The 24,073-nt window shown below is 40.7% G+C and overlaps 1 protein-coding gene across 1 annotated transcript in view; it reads right to left on the bottom strand.

The window, feature by feature from the left end:
- ATRNL1 (attractin like 1) overlaps window positions 1-24,073 on the bottom strand; it is a 527,700-nt gene that overhangs the window by 326,675 nt on the left and 176,952 nt on the right. The window contains exon 24 of the mRNA XM_083363299.1: window positions 1,075-1,136. Within this exon, the coding sequence (XP_083219425.1) occupies window positions 1,075-1,136 (62 nt within the window). The remainder of the gene's footprint in view (window positions 1-1,074; window positions 1,137-24,073) is intronic.

The following is a 24,073-nucleotide window of genomic DNA, read 5'->3' as shown; positions in this document are numbered from 1 at the left end:
AATAAAATTGTGAGTTTAAAACCACCTGCTTTTTTAAAAAAAAAAAAAGAGAAGAAAGTCCCCTAGCTAATATAGAATCAAGATGTTATTTAACATACTATTGGAACTATTCAGTTTTAAGTCAAGTTCACATTTCAAATCATCAACAATATTAACAATTAAAGTTGAGGATCCAACTTTAATATTGCAGTTGATTTACTGAATTTTTTTCAGAATAAACGCAAAAATAACACTGAGTGTATATTTACCCCAAAACAGTAAAGGACATTAAAAGATTCATAGAACTGCTGTGGATAGCATAATATTCTGTGTTCTCAGTCTTCAATGTAATTTTTCATTCTCAAGCTTCACTATGATTAATATTGTGCTAGAACCAATTTTAACAATGGTTTCACTAAAATAATACATTCTTTGCTATTTTCTACAAAATTATAGCCTGCTTGACCATGCACACTATACCATAATATGATTAATCTGCTCTATGGGAACAGCCCCTGAAGTTTGTTAACAAGTTAATGTATTGAACAGATGTGATTTATTCATCAAACACAGTTGAATCAAAGTGCAGTATGTTGTATGAATCTAGTCTGCAAATTGAACCAAAGGGTATCTTCCCTAATAACTCTATAGAATAGAAAGGGCCTTAACCTCTTATGCTGCAAATATTATAAGCTGCGGACCCAAAAACCACCCAGAAATAAAACCCTACTGAAAAAAAAATAAGTAAAAGCTGGGGGGAAAAATCAGAAGCATACCATGCAATACAACCTTAACTTTTAAGTATGGGAAGAAAATATTCAGTATGCTACTATTACTGTTAGTCAGGTAAATGGCTAACATTAAATAATGAAGTATAACCTATGCATGAATGCATACAATAATGTATGTATAGTACATATTATAAAATAATTATAAAAGTATTTACTATGATTGCATTTATTTACTAAGCATATTTCAACGCTATCACAAAGTGTCCCAGCATTAAAAAGAGCATCCAAGGGATACGATATCGAAAGACTGACATGATGTGATTTAACAGATTATATTATATATGATTAAAAATGGAAATACTACCTGAAGAAAGTAACAAAAAATTGCACCAGGTCCATGATGGTGTTGTGCTGTGAAAACGCAATCTGAAGAGAAAGAGAATGAAATATGAAATACTGTTAAGGCCAGTTCGATATTCTGTGTAACCTATAATGATGCAAATCCTCTTATAAAATCAAACTATTGTCCTTAATATTCATTAGCTTATAACATCTATAATATATAATAACATTTTTAATTAGATGTTCAGCCCATCCATCTGCCTTTACAAAGTCTGAAACCATAGATTAACAGGTGGATACATTTGGAAATATGAAGACAGTGATGACTTCTGAACATAGGGGCATCAAATTCTTGAAGTATCAGAATAGATGGCACATTGTTTAATGATGTTTACTTCTCCCGAAGGGAAATTGTGTTACCTATTTCTAGTTGCCCTCCCAACAGATGATGTGTCCAACAATACTTCATGAATCTGACCATGTGGAAGGTAGTAGATAAGGAATTAATCACAGCTCTTGAATACAAGGAGATGAGCTCAGTATTTTCATAACAAGAGAACAAAGAACTTGCTTGAAGACATTTTATTATCCAACTAGCTAACATCATCAGAATGAGTAAGTATGTTTTTTTTCTTATTTATGTACAGTAATTTACCCTGCCAGTTTTTATGGGGATGCAGTCTTCTCCTTGGTAGTGCCTCGATTATGGTATTGTTTTCAGCTTGATTGGCTGTCTGGTGTTAATCCCTGCTTATCTGTACATTGACTATTGGAGAGAATGTTTTCTGGTCTTTTTATGTAAATCTCAGCTTTTTATTGTCTCTTTTGAATGCTGTGTAAATACAGTTTATCTCTGTGTCTATTGATGCTGATTGGTAAATGAATATTCTATGATGGTAAGGAAATACATTAAGCAGAAGAGTAGCAATAACAACATTCTGAAATATCTTTAAATGCCATTGTGACTGCTAAACCTGAAGACTAATTAAAGTGAGGCTTGGATCTTCATTAAATCATAGAATAATTAACTTCACCTTTAGTATATTGATTTAAAAATATTTAAAAGTGTTTTATTATTGTTATTATTTATCAGCTTATGGTGTTCCTAGAGTCAATATTGTTTAGTGTTTTATAGTACATATGCAGGACTTTCAGGAATTATACTTCCAAATACCTTGCCCATAAGTATTCTATAAATTGCTTAGGGAAGCATATTTTCCCTTAAATCTGATGACTTCTGTGGACCTAACAAAAGCTAAGTTCTTGTTATTGAACATTACAACCATATATCATAAATACATTGTTTTATTCTTGCTATGTCACCATATTTTCTTGCCTGCCCACATAATATTCAGAAATTAATACAATTTTAAGATTAAAATGTTAATAATACTAATTCTAATTCTAATACTACTACTACTAATAATAATGATAATAATAATAAAAGTTGGAAGGCACCTTGGAGTTATCTAATCCAACCCCTGCTCAGGCAGGAAACCCTATACCATTTCAGACAAATGGCTGTCCAATCTCTTATCAAAGGCTTCCAGTGTTGGAGCATTCACAGCTTCTGGAGGCAGGGTGTTCCACTGATTAATTGTTCTAACTGTCAGGAAGATACTCCTTAGTTCTAGCTTGCTTCTCTCTTTGGTTAGTTTCCATGTGTTGCTTCTTGTCCTGCCTTCAGGTGCTTTGGAGAATAGCTTGACTCCCTCTTCTTTGTGGCAACCCCTAAGATATTGGAACACTGCTATCATATTCCCCCTCGTCCTTCTCTTCATTAAACTAGACTTATCCAATTCCAGCAACCGTTCCTTGTATGTTTTGGCCTCCAGTCCCCTAATCATCTTTGTTGCTCTTCTCTGTACCCTTTCTAGAGTCTCAACATCTTTTCTACATCGTGATGACCAAAACTGGATGCAGTATTCCAAGTGGGGCCTTACCAAGGCATTGTAAAGTGGTATTAAAACTTCACATGATCTTGATTCTATCCTTCTGTTAATGCAGCCTAGCACTGTGCTGGCTTTTTTGGCAAATGCAGCACACTGCTGGCTCATATTTAAGTGATTGTTCACTAGGACTCCAAGATCCCTCTCACAGTTACTACTACTGAGCAAGGTATCTCCTATACCAAGCATGTCAAACTCACGGCGTCACGTGACATCGCGCAACGTATCGCGACTTTTTCCCCATTGTCGGCAATGGGTGTGCACAGTTTTAGTATGATGCATCCGGCCCATGGGCCGGCAGTTTGACATGCCTGTCCTATACTATATCTGTGCATTTGGTTTTTCTTGCCTAAATGTAAAACCTTACTTTTTTCACCAGTGAATTTCATTTTGTTAGATAGCACCCAATGTTCAAATCTGTCAAGATCCTTCTGTATCTTAAGCCTATCTTCTGGAGTATTGGCTATTCCTGCCAGCTTGGGGTCATCTGCAAATTTGATGAGTTCCCCAACTATCCCCTCATCCAAATGATTGATGAAGATGTTGAAGAGCACTGGGCCCAGGGCAGAACGCTGGGGCACCCCACTACTCACTTCCTTCCATGTAGATGCAGTTCCATTGAGGACCACACGCTGATTATGGCTAGCCAGTTACAAATCCATCTGGTGGTGATGCTGTCTAACCCACATTTTTCTATCCTATCAAGTAGTAGATTGTAATCTACTTTATCAAATGCCTTACCAAGTCCAAATAAATTATATCCACAGCATTCCTATGGTCCACTAATTTTGTCATTTGATCAAACAATGCGATAAGATTTGTCTGGCATGATCTGTTTTTGACGGATGAAAACGAGTTAAATAGTTCTGCTTTCTCCCTGTTGCTTGTCACCTTCTTGCCACTTTCTCCCACTAATGGGCCAATCATTTCCTTGACTTTTTTCTTTTCTTGGTGGAAGTTGGCACCCTTTTCTTGACTACATTGTTGGGGATCTCATGGTTGTGAAAAATATAAATAATGTTTTTATGTTTGGTTTGGTTTGTGCTGTTCTGACACCCAGGGATCTTTAAAATCAGACTTAAATATCTTGCAAATATTGCAAGATAAACAGACTGATATCATTAATGGACTCAGTGGCAACAAGCTTACTTAATATTTCTTGACCTTAACCACTTCTATTTATAAATATAAAATATATGTTGCCTAAAGCTATATAAATGATTATCTAATATTAATGTGACCATTGGCAGAGGTAATATATTTTTTCAGAAATATAATAAAAATAAATGGACCTTATTGTCTAGATAATGAATCATAATGTTAAATAGTGCAAAGAAATGAAGAGATTTATTCCAAAATTCAATAATTTCTGTAAAAATAAATTATAGGAAAAACTATACTCTAAGGGAAAAAAGATGGAAAAAACTATTTATTTGTTCATTTACTTATTTATTCCAGTTCATATGCCACACTAATTTGGAGACTCTGGGAAATTTACAGCAAGCCAAAAGTAGGCTTAAAAGGATTAGAAACAATACAAACAAGTATAGAATTCAACTTGATGTGCCTACATATTGGAGTTGTCAGATTTTCCATCTTACTCCCACAGGGTCTCTTAGAGACCCTCATAACGAAATACAGCAAACACAATTCAGATAATTTTTGGCATCTGTGCCGTGGGACAGCAAAGTCCTTCTCTTCCAGGAATGCCACCATGGAAAGTGATTTGAAGTACTGTATATGAAAGGACAAAAAGAATGCCATGAGGTTGCTTAGAATCATCAAGCAGCAGGAAAATTTTGTTTGGGAAATACAAAAAAACCAAAATAATAACACACCTCATTTTAGTGATATGGCAACTCCCAAACATTCTTCCTTCTTTTCATTCCCAAATACTAAATGTAATAGGGTTTTTCTGCCTATCCCTACCTACTTCAAATGTAAAATAAACAAATACCAAGGCTAAATACTTCAGCTTGACATTAATTCTTGACTTCAGAGAAGTTATTCCAATTACTAGATTTAGTTGTCACTAATTCTTTGGCAGTAGTTCCTGATTTAAAGTTATAAAATTAAAATTCTGTAACTTTAAAAGTGCTTATTTTCTGTATTTTCTTCCTCAGTCTTCATATTGGTTGCTTTTCTGTTTGTACTCACGAAATGGATTTGCTATTACAAAATAATAGCAAATATTTTTGAGGGGGGAGGATGAAAAGATTGCTAGATAACACATAAGTCCCCAATTCTACCCTTGTCTGGAAACATAATTTATTATTTGGTTACTACAGTTTCAGGTTGGGTAAACATAACTGTTAATAAAAATAAGTATTGCATTGTATCAGCTCCCGTTGGGAGATATGTTTCTCTAGTTCACATAAATGATATAAAATAGGGAACATTCACACTTTCACTCAGATGATAGTTTGCATGCAAACTGCATAAAGTGTTCTAATACAAAATTAATTCATCTCTCAATTATTTTTTTCAGCTTACAAGATCAGGCAAGTGGAAGGTATAACTGAGAGTAGCTAAAGATAGGCCTGGAATGTAGTCTAAAAGTCTTTTTATGTTAGTTTAACCTTTTTATGTAAAAGAATCAAAACAATTAAATTGAGCACTGGAAACAGCAGTGTGTAGGGGTGAAGGGGAGAATGATAAGGTAGACTGAATGCCACAATTCAAGCCAGTTGTTTCCTCCATCCCTAATCTACTGACTAAAATTTACCGTATATACTTGAGTATAAGCCGAATTTTTCAGCCCACTTTTTGGGCTGAAAAATTCCACTTCGGCTTATACTCCAGTCAACAAAAAAAACTGCGCGGAGGAACGGAGACCTGCCGACGTTTGGGGAGGTTTGGGCGCCTCCCCAAACCTCCCCAAACCTCGGCAGGTCTCCGTTCCTGTTTGGGGAGGTTTGGGCGCCTCCCCAAACCTCCCCAAACCTCGGCAGGTCTCCGTTCCTCCGCGCAGACCTGCCGACGTTTGGGGAGGTTTGGGCGCCTCCCCAAACCTCCCCAAACCTCGGCAGGTCTCCGTTCCTGTTTGGGGAGGTTTGGGCGCCTCCCCAAACCTCCCCAAACCTCGGCAGGTCTCCGTTCCTCCGCGCAGACCTGCCGACGTTTGGGGAGGTTTGGGCGCCTCCCCAAACCTCGGCAGGTCTCCGTTCCTGTTTGGGGAGGTTTGGGCGCCTCCCCAAACCTCCCCAAACCTCGGCAGGTCTCCGTTCCTCCGCGCAGACCTGCCGACGTTTGGGGAGGTTTGGGCGCCTCCCCAAACCTCGGCAGGTCTCCGTTCCTGTTTGGGGAGGTTTGGGCGCCTCCCCAAACCTCCCCAAACCTCGGCAGGTCTCCGTTCCTCCGCGCAGACCTGCCGACGTTTGGGGAGGTTTGGGCGCCTCCCCAAACCTCCCCAAACCTCGGCAGGTCTCCGTTCCTGTTTGGGGAGGTTTGGGCGCCTCCCCAAACCTCCCCAAACCTCGGCAGGTCTCCGTTCCTCCGCGCAGACCTGCCGACGTTTGGGGAGGTTTGGGCGCCTCCCCAAACCTCCCCAAACCTCGGCAGGTCTCCGTTCCTGTTTGGGGAGGTTTGGGCGCCTCCCCAAACCTCCCCAAACCTCGGCAGGTCTCCGTTCCTCCGCGCAGACCTGCCGACGTTTGGGGAGGTTTGGGCGCCTCCCCAAACCTCCCCAAACCTCGGCAGGTCTCCGTTCCTGTTTGGGGAGGTTTGGGCGCCTCCCCAAACCTCCCCAAACCTCGGCAGGTCTCCGTTCCTCCGCGCAGACCTGCCGACGTTTGGGGAGGTTTGGGCGCCTCCCCAAACCTCCCCAAACCTCGGCAGGTCTCCGTTCCTGTTTGGGGAGGTTTGGGCGCCTCCCCAAACATCCCCAAACGTCGCCGGGTCTCCGTTCCTCTGTGCCCTGCCTGCCTGCTTCCTTCCACAGCGGAAAGAAGCAGGCTGGCAGGGGGCGGAGGAACGGAGACCCGGCGACGTTTGGGGATGTTTGGGGAGGCGCCCAAACCTCCCCAAACGTCGCCGGGTCTCCGTTCCTCCGCCCCCTGCCAGCCTGCTTCTTTCCGCTGTGGAAGGAAGCAGGCAGGCAGGGCACAGAGGAACGGAGACCCGGCGACGTTTGGGGATGTTTGGGGAGGCGCCCAAACCTCCCCAAACGTCGCCGGGTCTCCGTTCCTCCGCCCCCTGCCAGCCTGCTTCTTTCCGCTGTGGAAGGAAGCAGGCAGGCAGGGCACAGAGGAACGGAGACCCGGCGACGTTTGGGGATGTTTGGGGAGGCGCCCAAACCTCCCCAAACGTCGCCGGGTCTCCGTTCCTCCGCCCCCTGCCAGCCTGCTTCTTTCCGCTGTGGAAGGAAGCAGGCAGGCAGGGCACAGAGGAACGGAGACCCGGCGACGTTTGGGGATGTTTGGGGAGGCGCCCAAACCTCCCCAAACGTCGCCGGGTCTCCGTTCCTCCGCCCCCTGCCAGCCTGCTTCTTTCCGCTGTGGAAGGAAGCAGGCAGGCAGGGCACAGAGGAACGGAGACCCGGCGACGTTTGGGGATGTTTGGGGAGGCGCCCAAACGTCGCCGGGTCTCCGTTCCTCCGCCCCCTGCCAGCCTGCTTCTTTCCGCTGTGGAAGGAAGCAGGCAGGCAGGGCACAGAGGAACGGAGACCCGGCGACGTTTGGGGATGTTTGGGGAGGCGCCCAAACCTCCCCAAACGTCGCCGGGTCTCCGTTCCTCCGCCCCCTGCCAGCCTGCTTCTTTCCGCTGTGGAAGGAAGCAGGCAGGCAGGGCACAGAGGAACGGAGACCCGGCGACGTTTGGGGATGTTTGGGGAGGCGCCCAAACCTCCCCAAACGTCGCCGGGTCTCCGTTCCTCCGCCCCCTGCCAGCCTGCTTCTTTCCGCTGTGGAAGGAAGCAGGCAGGCAGGGCACAGAGGAACGGAGACCCGGCGACGTTTGGGGATGTTTGGGGAGGCGCCCAAACCTCCCCAAACGTCGCCGGGTCTCCGTTCCTCCGCCCCCTGCCAGCCTGCTTCTTTCCGCTGTGGAAGGAAGCAGGCAGGCAGGGCACAGAGGAACGGAGACCCGGCGACGTTTGGGGATGTTTGGGGAGGCGCCCAAACGTCGCCGGGTCTCCGTTCCTCCGCCCCCTGCCAGCCTGCTTCTTTCCGCTGTGGAAGGAAGCAGGCAGGCAGGGCACAGAGGAACGGAGACCCGGCGACGTTTGGGGATGTTTGGGGAGGCGCCCAAACCTCCCCAAACGTCGCCGGGTCTCCGTTCCTCCGCCCCCTGCCAGCCTGCTTCTTTCCGCTGTGGAAGGAAGCAGGCAGGCAGGGCACAGAGGAACGGAGACCCGGCGACGTTTGGGGATGTTTGGGGAGGCGCCCAAACCTCCCCAAACGTCGCCGGGTCTCCGTTCCTCCGCCCCATGCCAGCCTGCTTCTTTCCGCTGTGGAAGGAAGCAGGCAGGCAGGGCACAGAGGAATGGAGACCCGGCGACGTTTGGGGATGTTTGGGGAGGCGCCCAAACCTCCCCAAACGTCGCCGGGTCTCCGTTCCTCCGCCCCCTGCCAGCCTGCTTCTTTCCGCTGTGGAAAGAAGCAGGCAGGCAGGGCACAGAGGAACGGAGACCCGGCGACGTTTGGGGATGTTTGGGGAGGCGCCCAAACCTCCCCAAACGTCGCCGGGTCTCCGTTCCTCCGCCCCCTGCCAGCCTGCTTCTTTCCGCTGTGGAAAGAAGCAGGCAGGCAGGGCACAGAGGAACGGAGACCTGCCGACGTTTGGGGAGGTGCGCGCGCACCTCCGCAAACCTCCCCAAACCTCCCCAAACTTCGGCAGGTCTCCGGGCGGCGGCTTGGGAGAGGTGCGCGCGATCTTGGAAGCACCGAAGCAAGTCCTCGGTAAGCTCTGGGCGGTCACTTGCTTCGCGTCTCCTGAGGGAAGGGGGGGCGACTGGAGCAGGCGTGTTTCCTCGCCTGCTGGGCACCGCAATTTGCCCGGGGAACGCACGTGGAGCGAGGAAGCGGACAGCCAGGGCTTCCCGGAGAGCCAAGGCCACACAGGGTATTCCTGTGTATTCAGGCTTGCAAAATGGCGGATCGAGCCTCTGCTGGCGGCAGAGGCTTGCAGAACGGCGGATCGGCTTATACTCGAGTCAACAACTTTTTCCAGTTTTTGGGGGTGAAATTTGGGGTCTCGGCTTATACTCGAGTCGGCTTATACTCAAGTATATACGGTATATCTATTTTCTGTGGTTTTGTATTTCCAGCAGATTTAAGATTTATAAAATGTCTCTCTCTGATCAAATTCTGACATCAAACATTTCTTAATCTCAATGTAGTATGCAACAGAATGACAATCCTTTGATTTGAAATGAAAATCTAAAATCAGAAAGGAAGCTGCCCAGTATATCTTTTTCTGTTGTTGTTAGTTGCAAAGTCGTGTCCGACCCATCGCGACCCCATGGACAACGTTCCTCCAGGCCTTCCTGTCCTCAACCATCTTCTGGAGTCCATTTAAGCTCACGCCTACTGCTTCAGTGACTCCATCCAAGCCACCTCATTCTCTGTCGTCCCCTTTTTCTCTTGCCCTCAATCTTTCCCAGCATTAGGCTCTTCTCCAGTGAGTCCTTCCTTCTCATTAGGTGGCCAAAGTATTTGAGTTTCAACTTCAGGATCTGGCCTTCTAAAGAGCAGTCAGGGTTGATCTCCTCTAGGACTGACCGGTTTGATCGCCTTGCAGCCCAAGGGACTTGCAAGAGTCTTATCCAGCACCATAGTTCAAAGGCTTCAATTCTTTGGCGCTCAGCCTTTCTTATGGTCCAACTTTCACAGCCATACATTGCAACTGGGAAGACCATAGCCTTGACTATGTGCACTTTTGTTGGCAGGGTGATGTCTCTGCTTTTTAGTGTGCTGTCTAGATTTGCCATGGGTTTCCTCCCCAGGAGCAAGCGTCTTTTAATTTCTTGGCTGCAGTCCCCATCTGCAGTGATCTTGGAGCCCAGGAAAATAAAATCTGTCACTACCTCCATTTCTTCCCCATCTATTTGCCAGGAATTGAGAGGGCTGGATGCCATGATCTTGGTTTTCTTAATGTTTAGTTTCAACCCAAGTTTTGCACTCTCCTTCTTCACCCACATCAAGAGGCTCTTTAGTTCCTCTTCACTTTCAGCCATTAGAGTGGTATCATCTGCATATCTAAGATATTTTTCTAGAACTTTATAAATCTTAGAGTACATTGATGATTCTGGCTTTAATCAGGGTCTAATGACACTAAATCAGGATGTACCATAGAAGATTATAGTGAAGTAAACCATATTCTCCTTGAAGACTTCTTAGAACACTAAATTATATTTCTCTTCTTATTAAAGGTCCTAATTGCATTCAGAGTGGTATATTGTTTCTTGTCCTTTCTAACATCTCTGGAAATTCATTTGATTCAGTTATTGTCTGAGCACTGGCATTCTTTAGCATACCTAAAGTTGGTGCCATCATAGGTTCAGATTTGGAGTCAGAGAAGAAGACAATGACAAGCAGCTGGCTTTAGAGCCAGCTCCGGAAGTGCCAACACATAAACCCCCAGCTCCAGTACCACAAAATGGACTGCTGTCCGGGTAGGAAGAGATGGTGGGGTAGACCAGTACCCAGCAGACACAGCTGCCACTCTTCTCTGAAAAATGAAGATATGGAATTATCACCCCTCCCAATGCAAGAGCTCAATGGGCTGCAAAGGAAGTAGAATAAAAGCATTCTGCAAGACTGCTCAAGCAGGAGTCTGCTAAATGAGCTACACCATGGCTGCCTCTATTAAAATGGACCAGTAAGCACAAGCTCTTCACTGACAACAACCACTTGTTAACTCCCACTCTCTGTATCTTTCCTGCATGCTGCTTTGATTTGGAACCCTTGTAAGCCAAACTTGCCAAGGGAAAACTTGTTTCTATACTGCAATTGTGTGTGTGCGTTTCCCAGTCTTGTTTAATAAAGAAAATAAAACCGTCTCTTTGTCTATTTTGGTGTGCTTTGCCTGGGACAGAACAGTTGGAATCTTTTTCTGAGTTTAGAATAGATTCTTGTCTTTTCTTTTTAACTAGGTTTTAGGCTGGGATCTAGCACAAAGACAGCCTTGGGTGAATTTGTTGATGACCTGTGGCAATGGTGCATTCATCCTTGGGCTCCCTGATCCCTGATCCCTCAGTGGCTTTCCATACTATCCATTACTATATACTTCTGAGCCAGTTCCATTTATCTTGAAAAAGTACATTGTGTAGAGCATTAGACATTGCTGAGAGTATCCAAAAATAGATATATTTTATTAACACTGGCAATCTTTCACTTTTTCTGTTATTGTTGGTATAGCTAGGCAAACAGTAAGTCTATGCTAGTAGAAGGAATATTTTTGATTATTCCCCAATACAAAAATCATTAGATGAAAGGGTACAACATCCTCAAATTAAGTATTTCTCTCTTCAATCTGTTTGCAAGTAGAATAAAGGAACAATATTACCTAGCTTAATAGGTTTCTGTAGGTAGTATAAAATAATTAAAGTGATTTCTCCCTAAGTATGGTAGCAACAAACCATTCTGAAATTTTACACAAACGTTCATATCTTTTAATGGTGGACTACCTCCTGTTTTCATTCAAATATTTTGAAGGAACTTAAATGTGAAATTGTTAATTTTACTGTATGCCACTATGTTTTCCATATGGAGAATTACTTCAGATCCATTGGCTATATGCCTGCTTGATTCTACAATCCAAAACTGAAGTTTTGTTCACATTTTATAGCATTCATTGAAAATTCCAAAGTGCTACAGGAAGCATTATATCATTCGATGACAAGATTGCCTTTGGGGAACATCTCAGTGTCTATCACTGTAACGTATAATTCCATATTTTTATTCAAATTTTTAGATTATTTCTATCAAAAGCAAACATTTTTCCTTAAGGGACTATTTTTATTTGTTTTTATTATTACTTTTACTGTTTGGGTAAATGTTTTACTTTGGGGAAGTGAGACATTTGTTTATGATGCATTTGTTACATTTTACAAGTAATTATATGTTTTTGAAAAGATGGGTAGAAGAGCTATGAATTTTAATAGAGCATGAAACCTTTTCTGTATTTTTTCAAAAAATGTGTCAGCATTTCATTGTACATCCAACATACATCAATGAATAGAAAAAATGACAAGTGATTTCTCCTTATTAATTCATACTCAACAAATATTTCTTGTCTGTGTTAAGAAAGCAAAGAATTTAGAAATGGGTGCCTAGTTAAACTAATATTATGTGAAATATAAGAAGCCTTTTTAAAACTGAAAGAAAATATTTTTTACTAAAACCATTTGGACATTTAATGTGGTTTTTGTTATTGTTTTTGTAGCAATAATTAGCTTGGCACTCTAGTATTTGTCTTATGCTTTTATTTTATTAAAAAGAATTGCATTACGTTTATCAGACTAACACTGTCTCAGATTCTTGAAACCTTTTAGAAACAGAAAAAGTTAACTTGCTTAATTACTTCTACAGTAGAAGTAAATCAATTATTATAATAGTAGCAGCAAAAAAAGTAAACTCACTTATCCTGCTATGTGACTATAGACTGGGTGGTGATGACACTCAAATTGTACAGCAATTTTAAAAACTGAGTATATATCAGCTGGTATGTTACATATTGTGAATGTCATTGAAGTTTATAACAATGCTGCAGCATAAACCAGCATTTATTAAACATCATCATTAAATATAACTTCTTAGGCCAGGGCAAACAGTAATATACAAATTATGTATCATTTAAATTGCTTGCCATTCCTGCCACATATTTCATAAGTATGATTTTTATATTTTAATTGCATTATGACTGCATATTTAAATTATCTAAGTATTACAACCATCTGTAGTTTCAATAAATGTCTATTTCAGTATCCTGGAAAAGATAACAAGAAATAATTGTTTGTTTAGATATATATGGCCACCCATCACACCATAATGACTGTGGGTGGCTTAAAACAAATAGAAATGCCACAGAACTAAGAAAATTAGAAACGGCAAACATATAAAACCTATCATGACTGCTTGGATACAAACAGATCTATAGGTACCATCTAACATTTCAATCTTTATTCCTTCTTTTTGTCTTCAGTTATTCAAGAAAACAAACTTTTCGTGAATCCTAATGAAAATATGCTACATTGCCTAAGAGTTTACAGTTCAGTAGAGTCCAAGTATTACTTAATGCAAGGCACTGTGAATTTTACAATCTGCATGATGAACTTAATCTGTCTCTCTTTCCTGATATCTAAAGCTAACTGAAGATCTCTGAATAGCAAGACATTATCTACTTATCACTAGATAAAGGTGGCATAATGCAGTATCTTTAGTTTCGGTGGGTGGGTGGGTGTGTTTGTGGATCTAAGGGGTGTTGTGATAAAATGCCATAGGACACTACTATTCATTAAAATGCTGCTACGTACAGGGGGGCTGTTGCCCAGGTTCGCCTGGTGCGCCAGTTGCGACCCTACCTGGACCGAGATGCCCTACGCACATTCACTCATGTGCTCGTGACCTCTCATTTAGACTACTGCAACGCTCTCTACATGGGGCTGCCCTTGAGGACCACTCAGAGGCTTCAGCTGGTGCAGAATGCGGCCGTGCGAGTTGTGATGAGGGTTTCCTGATACTCCCATGTAACACCTCTACTCCACGAGCTGCATTGGCTCCCGGTTGCCCTCCGGGTGAGATTCAAGGTGCTGGTGATGACCTATAAAGCCCTAAATGGCTTGGGTCCGGGATATCTGAGGGAACACCTGCTGCCAGCATCAAGTTCCCTTCGTCCAATCCGCTCCCACAGGGAGGGTCTTCTCAGGGTGCCGCCAGTAAAAGATTGCCAACAGATAACACACAGGGGGATGGCCTTCTCAGTGGGTGTGCCTGCCCTCTGGAACCAGCTGCCTGTGGAGCTTAGGACTGCCCCTGACCTTTGTTCATTTCGCCAGGACCTGAAGACCTGGCTCTTTGAGCTCTCTGGCCCAGGCTGAGAATTTTAATTTTAATTGGGGTTTTTATTTTTTCAGGGATTGATGTAATTTTTTTAATTGTTTTTAACTTTTGTATTCCTTGTTTTAAATACCCTGTAAACTGCTCTGAGTCCTTCGGGAAAAGGCGGTATATAAATCCAACAAAATAAATAAAATAAATAAATTAGACTACACTGGGTCTAGTAAGAGACAGTCACTCATTCACTTAAGACAGCCACTCATTGTCTGATGATCTTGCAGTGCCGTCTACATGGAGCTACCATCAACTTGTCCACAATGAAGCAGCATGAGCAGTGAGCATGCCTCTTCACAAACAGCACTGGTTGCCAGTTTACTTCCAGGTGCAATTCAAGGTACTAGTTCTTATCTATAAAATCCTAAAAGGCATAGGACCTGGTTATTTGAGGGATTGCTTCGTCTCCCATAGCATCTGTACAGTTGATTCAACACTGCAGAATTGGCATGTTCCTGGTTCCTTTGATTAAAAATGTCATCTACTAGGACCCTGGAAATGAAACTTCTCTACAAAGTTATATGCTCCCAGAATTCCCCCAGGACCTAATTGGCTGCCACTCTGCTGTTTTTTAAAAGACCCATGAAGATCTGGTCTTCATCCAGACTTTCAATGAGGGAAAGAAAAAGATCTCTTGCTTCATCACACCTACCATCTTTGATCTTTCATTGGTTTTATTGTAATTTGTTTGTTGTGAACCATCCAGAGTCATTGACAGTTAGGCAGCATGAGTTCAAACATTGAAAAAGCAGCCTCTTAAAAATATCAAATAATAATAATGATAAATTTAACATTTTAAGAGGCTTTTTAATGTTTTTATTTCTGTCTAACTTGATATCCTAAAGTACAGCATTATTTTCCTTCCTTCTAGTTGAACAAAATGCTGTCAAAGCTTAACCGCCTATTTTCCTATTACAAAAGGCATGGGAACACGCTAAAAAAAATCATATTTTACTTTAAACACCTAAAGGACTGTGCAACATTTAAAAAAGCTTGCTACAATAAAATGTATATTTAAATCCTTTCCAAGAAATCAGATAAAATAAAGCTTGCATTTTCTAAATCCACTTTGCTGAATAAAAATAAAACAATTTTATAATATAAGGAACAGTTACATGAAATGCAAAGGTCATACTTTTCTGTATCAAAGAACAACTTTTTGAGTAAAGATTCAGGAAAAACTCCAATATTCATTTGCTCTTAAGCAGTCTTAAATATAAAAAAGGGAAAAATAGTTCTTCTTAAACATTAACAGGTACATTAACAAGTACATTAACAGGATTCTGCATAAACATTGCTCCTTCTTTGCTGTAAAAAGTAGCACTTCTTAACTTATAGAAGAAAGACTAATTATGATAATATACTAGTTATATTAATAACTAAAAATATAAATTTACATTATTTATAAAGTTGCTCTGGAGCAATTCTTGGTGGATCTCACAAGCACCTAATTAGCCCAATATTATTTGGCTTTTCTGCCCAGACAAGTTCATCTGCTTTTAATTGTTGCCAACTGCTTTTAACCATTGCCTGATTTAAAATACCAATTCAAGAGAGTAGTTCAAACAAATTCTTCTTAGAGGACTTACAAAAGTGGTTTGTTAAAGCTTAGAAGAAATTTGAGACATGGGATAATGATCACTGAATGAATTAAACAGCAAGACTGTTTTTATATAAAAGGAACATAAAGTTTGCTTATCTGATCAGGTTTAAAATGGGTGTTCTTTATGACTTGCTGGCATCTAGATAGGAACAGGCATTATATATTGGATTTGCAACTCTTACAGTTAAGAGGTGAGATAAGGAATGAGTTTTATATTTGTTAATTAATATGATTATTTTAGGACTCTTTTTGGACTATTTAGTAATACCTGAGTTGGAAAAGTTATTGTTTATTGCCTAGGCATGGACTTGCCTAGGTAAGAGTTGAATTATGGTATTAAGAGTTTTAATTTATTCTTTATAAATTCATGCTGGCTACTTCCAAATACAAACTTCCTCCCAAAATTCTCATTGCTTTTAACTTGTCAACTAGTTCTCTATTGGTAGGACCAGATGCAATAAAACCATTCTGTTACTCTTTCTTAACTTTCTAAAAAATGAAACATTCCACAAGAATTTGCAGTCTTAGGACAAATTGTTTTTTTTGACAGATTTCTGATTAGATGGAGACATATTACTATGTCTCTCTCTCCTAACAGGTTTGGTACACTCTTACATCATTGTTATTTCTTATTTCATCTATTCCTACCTAAATATTACCTTGCTTGACAATAAATGAACCTTTATTGTCAAAGTACAACCATGTATACATTGAGATTGGCTGAGCCTCCCTTCGTGCCCCCACCCCCAACTCACAGTGACAACAAACCCTGCATCTTATTACACCATGTGAGCTAATTGCACAACACACTGGCCTTGCAAGACAATCATGCATAAAGATTATAAAATTATTTCCTGCTCAAAAGCCTAACAGCCCATGGATAAAAGCTGTTCTTCAGCCTCTTGGTATGGCTGGCTATACTCCTATATCTCCTACTCGATGGTAGGAGAGTAAAGAGATACCGTCCAGGGTGTGAGTCATCCCTGAGAATTTTCCTCACTCTTCCAAGGCAGCGAGCCCTGGCAATTTCATCCAGTGGTGTTAGGGGACAGCCCACAATGTCTTGTGCTGTGCTCACCACCCTCTGTAATGCTTTCCTATCCGCAGCTGTCAAACCAGCATACCAAACCACAATGCAGTATGAGAGGATGCTCTCTATAGTATTTTATTTATTTTATTTTATTTTATTGGATTTATGTCACCCCTCATCCTTCTCTTCATTAAACTACACATACCCAATTCCAGCAACCGTTCCCTATATGTTTTAGCCTCCAGTCCCCCAATCATCTTTGTTGCTCTTCTCTGTACTCTTTCTAGAGTCTCGACATCTTTTTTACATCGTGGTGACCAAAACTGGATGCAGTATTCCAGGTGTGGCCTTACCAAAGCATTGTAAAGTGGTATTAGTACTTCACGTGATCTTGATTCTATCCCTCTGTTAATGCAGCCTAGCACTGTGTTGGCTTTTTTGGCAGATGCAGCACACTGCTGGCTCATATTTAAGTGATTGTCCACTAGGACTCCGAGATCTCTCTCACAGTTACTACTATCGAGCAAGGTACCACCTATACTATACCTGTGCATTTGATTTTTCCTGCCTAAATGTAGAACCTTACTTTTTTCACCAGTGAATTTCATTTTGTTAGATAGTGCCCAGTGTTCGAGTCTGTCCAGATCCTCCTGTATCTTAAGCCTATCTTCTGGAGTATTGGCTATTCCTGCCAGCTTGGTGTTGTCTGCAAATTTGATGAGTTCCCCATCTATCCCCTCATCCAAATCGTTGATGAAGATGTTGAAGAGCACTGGGCCCAGAACAGAGCCCTGGGGCACCCCACTACACACTTCCTTCCATGTAGATGCAGTTCCATTGAGGACCACACGGTGAGTACGGCCTGTCAGCCAGCTACGAATCCATCTGGTGGTGATGCTATCTAACCCACATTTTTCTATCTTATCAAGTAGAAGGCTGTGATCTACTTTATAAAATGCCTTACTGAAGTCCAAGTAAATTATATCTACAGCATTCCTCTGGTCCACTAGTTTTGTCACTTGGTCAAAGAATGCAATAAGGTTTGTCTGGCATGATCTGTTTTTGACAAACCCATGTTGGCTTTTTTTTTTAGTGATAACTTTGTTCGCATCAAGGTGTTCGCTGATTTGTTGTTTGATTATCTTTTCCAGAATCTTCCCAGGTATTGAGGTCAGGCTGATAGGTCTGTAGTTTCCTGGATCTATTTTTTTCCCTTTTTTGAAGATGGGAACTACATCAGCTCTCTTCCAGTCCTCTGGTAGTTCCCCAGTGCTCCAGGATCTTTGAAAGATATAGTTCAGTGGTTCTGAGATCACATCTGCCAGTTCCTTGAGAACCTTGGGGTGTAATCCATCTGGTCCTGGTGATTTGAACTCGTCTAGGCTGGACAGGTGCTCACTTATCATTTTCTTGCCTATCTTAACTTGCACTTCTATTCTGTTTTTTATGGCACTGGTTTTGGTAGGTTGGTCTGTTTTTCCCCTTTGTGTAAAGACAGATTATCTTTTCCAGAATCTTCCCAGGTATTGAGGTCAGGCTGATAGGTCTGTAGTTTCCTGGATCTATTTTTTTCCCTTTTTTGAATATGGGAACTACATCAGCTCTCTTCCAGTCCTCTGGTAGTTCCCCAGTGCTCCAGGATCTTTGAAAGATATAGTTCAGTGGTTCTGAGATCACATCTGCCAGTTCCTTGAGAACCTTGGGGTGTAATCCATCTGGTCCTGGTGATTTGAACTCGTCTAGGCTGGACAGGTGCTCACTTATCATTTTCTTGCCTATCTTAACTTGCACTTCTATTCTGTTTTTTATGGCACTGGTTTTGGTAGGTTGGTCTGTTTTTCCCCTTTGTGTAAAGACAGATGCAAAAAACGAGTTAAATAGTTCTGCTTTCTCCCTGTTGCTTGTCACCTTCTTGCCACTTTCCCCCACTAATGGACCAATCATTTCCTTAACTTTTCCATTGTTGTATTCTATTTATTAGTTTTATCCCACCAGGTTCCATCTAATGCCTACTAAATCTTATTCACCTAAGACTTCTAGTTTAATCCCTATGCACTGGGTATAATACAATCATATAATATCAGAATTCAGGTTACATCAGAACAGTATGCAACAAACTGAAGCAAAGTTATATGAAAGTCACTTAGAGACCTAATGGAATTAGCATTAGTGAAGCAATGCTCACATATGTTTTTATACTGCACTAGTTTTTAATTGCTTGATTTCTTCCCTTGTCTTGTAATCAATGTTAAATAGAAAAGTTAATACATTTTTTTTTAAAAAAATATTCATTAGCATTTAATTTAGATCACTACTTTTTTCTTTAAAGTAAACTGTTCAAAACTTTAAAAGGCTTAACAAGGTTAAAACATCAAAAAGTTTTGCAAAAGGTTAACATGTTTGAAAACATTATCTTAAAACATTATCTTAGCAGTCCACAGACAGCAGATATTCTTTTCAAACAGATCAAGAATTTGTATATGTACTGTATATAACCAAGCAAGGATATATTGGTCTACATGGGAAATAGGAAAAAAATCCACTGCAGCCTTATTATTTGCAATTAATATATCTAATTAATTTTAATTTACTTTCAATAAAAAAATCTGAATTTAGAAGGATATTTTATCATCTTTATTTCTGATGTGAACTTTTTAAACCTATAGAGTTGCTTATTAGTTAATGGAAAAATAAACTTTTTAAAAAGAAATTTTGAATTCTTGAATTCTCCTTTAATTTGATAACAACACAGCAAGCTAACAACAAACTACAATTATCACATTCCTCCTTCAGCATTATATAAACCATGTACAGGTAGTCCTTGTATAACAACCCCAACTGGGACTAACAACTTTACCACAAAGCGAAGCGGCCAGTAACTAAAGTTGTGTTTGCACCTGCAAAGCAGAGAGATTGGAGAAGAAGGGGTTTCAAGAATGTTTGTGTAGTGTGTTGCATCTTTCAGCCTCAGGCTGTTGGCAGGACTGCACTGCTTTAAACATGTGGAAAACCAAACAGAATTCTTGCAATACCTTTCTTTCCAATCTCACTATTCTGCCTGGGGAAGGGGGGGGGGGAAGCAGGCAAATTCTGTGGGCTGGATCTCATTTGCCTAACACTTCCCAGCACCTGCAGGATAGAGAGACTGGAAAGAAATAAATTTCAAGTGAATAAGCTGCTAGCCCTAGGTTGCCAGCAAATTCATTCTACTTTTAATGCATAGAAAAGCAAACATTTTACTGTGCTGAAATCCTGGAAGGGGCAAGAGTTAGACAAAGGAGATATTGCCTACAGAAACTGCTTGCTTCTTTTCTTCCCCTCCTCCCTTGCAGAAGGAATTTCAGGGAGTATTGTAAGCTGTTTATGTACCATGCTTATGACTACCAGCTCTAGGCTGCTGGCACATGCTCTCAATGTCTGGAAGGGCAGACAACATACTCTCCTGTCATTCCTTTTTCTCCAATTCTCTCTGTTCTGCAAAGTGGGATGGAGAAGAGAGGGGGGAAAAAACCCAGATTAGATACAGGATGTCCTGGCTGTAATGGTGTCATATGACTGAGGGACATTGTAAAGGTCATAAATGGTTCATAAAGATTCTTTTCAGCATTATCATTTTGAATGGTTAATAAATGAATGGTTGATAGATGAGTACCTCTTATATAAGTTAATAATTAATAGTATATGCAATATATGGAAACATAAAATTAAAGTGAAAGGAAAGAAGAAAAGTCATGACATGTATATCCAAAATTGAGCAGATGGTGTCATTACAAACAGATCAATATTAAGAATTGAAATCTCTTAACAAGCAAACAAGAGTACAGGAAATCAACATTCCTCCAAAGATTTTAAGGAGAAGGAAGGATTTTACATTTCTTGTGCAAGAGCTCAAGCAACGAGATATAAGGTTCAGATGGGAGATCCCAGCTGGGTTGATGGTGATGCATGAAGGTAAAAGGTACCATCTGGTTACTGTGATGCAAGCGCGTGATTTTTACAATAATGTTTTAAAAGCAACGCCATTAACACTTCTGGAAGCTGCAAAGGGATCTGGAGAAGGAGAACATCAAGAGGCTGAAGATGGACAGATAGAAGAGAACGGTGTTGGAGGAGATCAAGTTACAACTTCGTTGGATGATCCTATAGAACAGAGGGTGACGCGTGCTGCTTTAAAACGATCCAAAAAGAGAAAATAGTAGGATTAGCAGAAGTCTATGGAACTTTTACAACGTACTTATAGTCAAGTAATGGGAGGTGGGAAAAGATTTGGGTGAAGACGCAATATATTTTTATATGTGGTGGATTTGTGGAAAGGTTGAGGCTTTTTGGATGAAAGTTTGGTGGAATATACAGAAGATTTTTAAATGGAGGTTAAAGTTTTGTTCGCAATCTTTTTTGCTTGGAATAATTATAGATGTTACAGTTCTGGACATTAAGTTGATGTTGAATTTAATTACGGCAGCAAGACTTTTGATAGCTCAGTACTGGAGGAGGAACTGCCGACTACAGAAGAGTTGACTTTAAAGTTTTCCGATCTGGTTGAGGTGGCGAAGATTTTGGTCAATTTGAAAGATTATTTGTAAGAATGTTATATTATGGAATGGAGAAAATGGATTGAGTTTATTTAGGACAAGTATAGGGTTAAGAAGTATTATGTAGTATTTGAATAACTCTTTTTTCTCTTCTTCTCTTTTCATCTTGGGGTTTGTTTTATATATATATATATATTTAATATTATTAAGGTTTGTTTTATCCTATATAAGCTAGAGAGTGATAGATTTTAGAGTTTAGGGTTGTTAGCATATGGTTGTTTATGTTTGCTTTTTTTCTTATATATACCTTGTATTTAGCTCTGGGAAGTGGGGGGGGAAGGGGGGGAGGGGGGAGAGGAAGGGGGGAGGGAGAAGGGAGGGGGAGGGGGGATTTGTAAGGGGAAAAATTGTATGTTAAAACTTTTTAATAAAAAAAAGAAATTTATTTTTTTAAAAAAAATTAATGATAATGCTTGTTAGTTTTTTTCTCAATACAATGCAGAAGACTGCATTTGTTTTTCTAATAACATTGTTTTATTGTACAAACTTATTCTTTACTTCTATATGCTATTTCTCAGCTTGTTTCTATGTTCCCATCTATCCTATTCTACTGTCTTTTAGTGTAATAAGTTTACAACTATTTCTTTTATTTAATCTATACATTTTTACCTCTGTGTCTATGTTCCTCTCTGTATTTTCTGTAGAGCTATATTTTCCTAACTTAACTAATTCTTAGCTGTTTCAATAGTTCTTCCCCATGACCCAGGTCTTTAGTTCTTGTAGTAGTCAATCTTAGTCCTTCTCTAAGTGACAACCCGTTTCACTCCTCCACAGAATTGCAAATGGGCTTTTTCTCTACCACCAGGGCACACAGTTCTCTGTTGCTGGAGCTGGGCTCTGGAGCTCCGCATCTGGGCTCCTGAAGATACTAGGCTTGGTTTAGTATGCATATTCTGGTGGACTCTTTTCCTCTTCCATCTCTCAGTCTGCTTCTGAACCAGTCTTGCAGCTCCAAGAATTCCAGTCTTCTTTCACTGTCTGAAGATTGCTGCTGAAATGTTTGTCTCCTGGCTAGATGCTTTTTCTGGCATTTCTGCTGCCTTCCCGGCTTGATTTCTTTCTTGGCATACCCACATGCATGCTTGCTTTTGGTTCCTTTTTATGAAACAAATTATTCAATTCAAGAGAGGGTGGAACTGTTTTAAACCCCATCTCAGGCAGCAGCAAAACTCTGAATCCCAAAGCAGAAAAAAGTGATGAGTTCACTCTTCCACATTACTATAATATAGAAGATAGGTTATAATGGAAAAGAAATTTGCCCCAACCTATATAACTTTAAAATATATTTTAATAAATGAAACTGGTAAATAATCATTTTAATGATTGTTATTTATTTTTTATGTAATTACCATTTGCTACACACTTCTATCAACAATGCAACAGTTTCTTAGTCTTTATAGTAAAGAACTCCACAATTTGTCTCTCTGACTACATCATGACATTCTTTTTCACTTCTTCATCTGAATCAAACAGACACCCACAAAAGTATTGCTTCAATTGGGGAAAAAAGGAATAAATTGCACAGTGGCAAATCTAGATTATATGGTAAATGGGATAAGATGATGAGTTCCAACTTCAGAAATAACTCTTGGGTCTTTCATAAGTTTAATTCTTAGTCAAGGCATGAACTCTGCAGAAAACCATTTGCTCCCAAGACTTACTTATAGTTCTATCCTATACAATTAACTCAAAGTTGTACTATAAAGCTCAGTGGAATTTACTTCAAGCAAAGTATATGTAAAAGACTTCAGTGAAATCATTGTGAACACCAGAGAAAAATATGGATGTTATATTTATCCCCAAATGGTTCACAAATGTCTTATTGCTCTCCCATTACAATGCCACCCACTTTTGCCACCTGTGCACAGAGCCTAGAGGAATGAGGAATTATTAGCTCAGCACTACTATTTACCGGTAGATTTGATTAGAATTGCTGCCACAAAGCAGATGCTACACACTTCTATCAACAATGGGGCAGTTTCTTAGAGTCTATATGTGATTATATTAAACAGCCTTCTTGCAACAAAATTTTAAAGTTCATTATTTTGGGAACACAGAAGTGGGTGTGAGTGGGTGTGATTTCTAATACAGTTGCAAGAAAAAGTATGTGAACCCTTTGGGATTACGTGGAGTTTTGCATGAATTGGCCATAAAATGCGCTCTAAACGTCATGTAAGTCACAACAATAGAAAAACACAGTCTGCTTAAAATAATACTGCACAAACATTAGCTGTTGTCATGTTTTAATTGAACATAAGATGGAAACATTCACAGTGCAGGGTGGAAAAAGTATGTGAACCCCTAGCCTAATGACTTCTCCAAGAGCTAATTGGAGCCAGGAGTGAGCCAACCTTGACTCCAACCAGTGTGATGATATTGGATGTGTTGCTGACAGCTGACCTGCCCTTTAAAAACACACACCTGTTTTGGGGTTACTGGTCTCAAGAAGCACTGTCTGATGTGAACCATGCCTCGCAGAAAAGAGCTCTCAGAAGACCTACGATCAAGAATTGTTGACTTGCATGAAGCTGGAAAGGGTTACAAAAGTATCTCCAAAAGCCTTGATGTTCATGTGTCCACGGTAAGACAGGCTGTCTACAAATGGAGAAAGTTTAGCACTGTTGCTACTCTCCCTGGGCGTGGTCATCCTGTAAAAATGACTGCAAGAGCACAGCGCATAATGCTTAATGAGGTAAAGAAGAATCCTAGAGTGTCAGCTAAAGACCTACAGAAATCTCTGGCACATGCTAACATTTTTGTTGACACATCTACAATAAGGAAAACATTAAACAAGAA

The sequence above is a fragment of the Vipera ursinii genome (genome assembly GCF_947247035.1).
Source record: "Vipera ursinii genome assembly, chromosome: 5".
NCBI lineage: Eukaryota > Metazoa > Chordata > Lepidosauria > Squamata > Viperidae > Vipera > Vipera ursinii.
The sequence above is the reverse complement of the archived record's forward strand: the minus strand, read 5'-3'. Positions and strand labels throughout refer to the sequence as shown.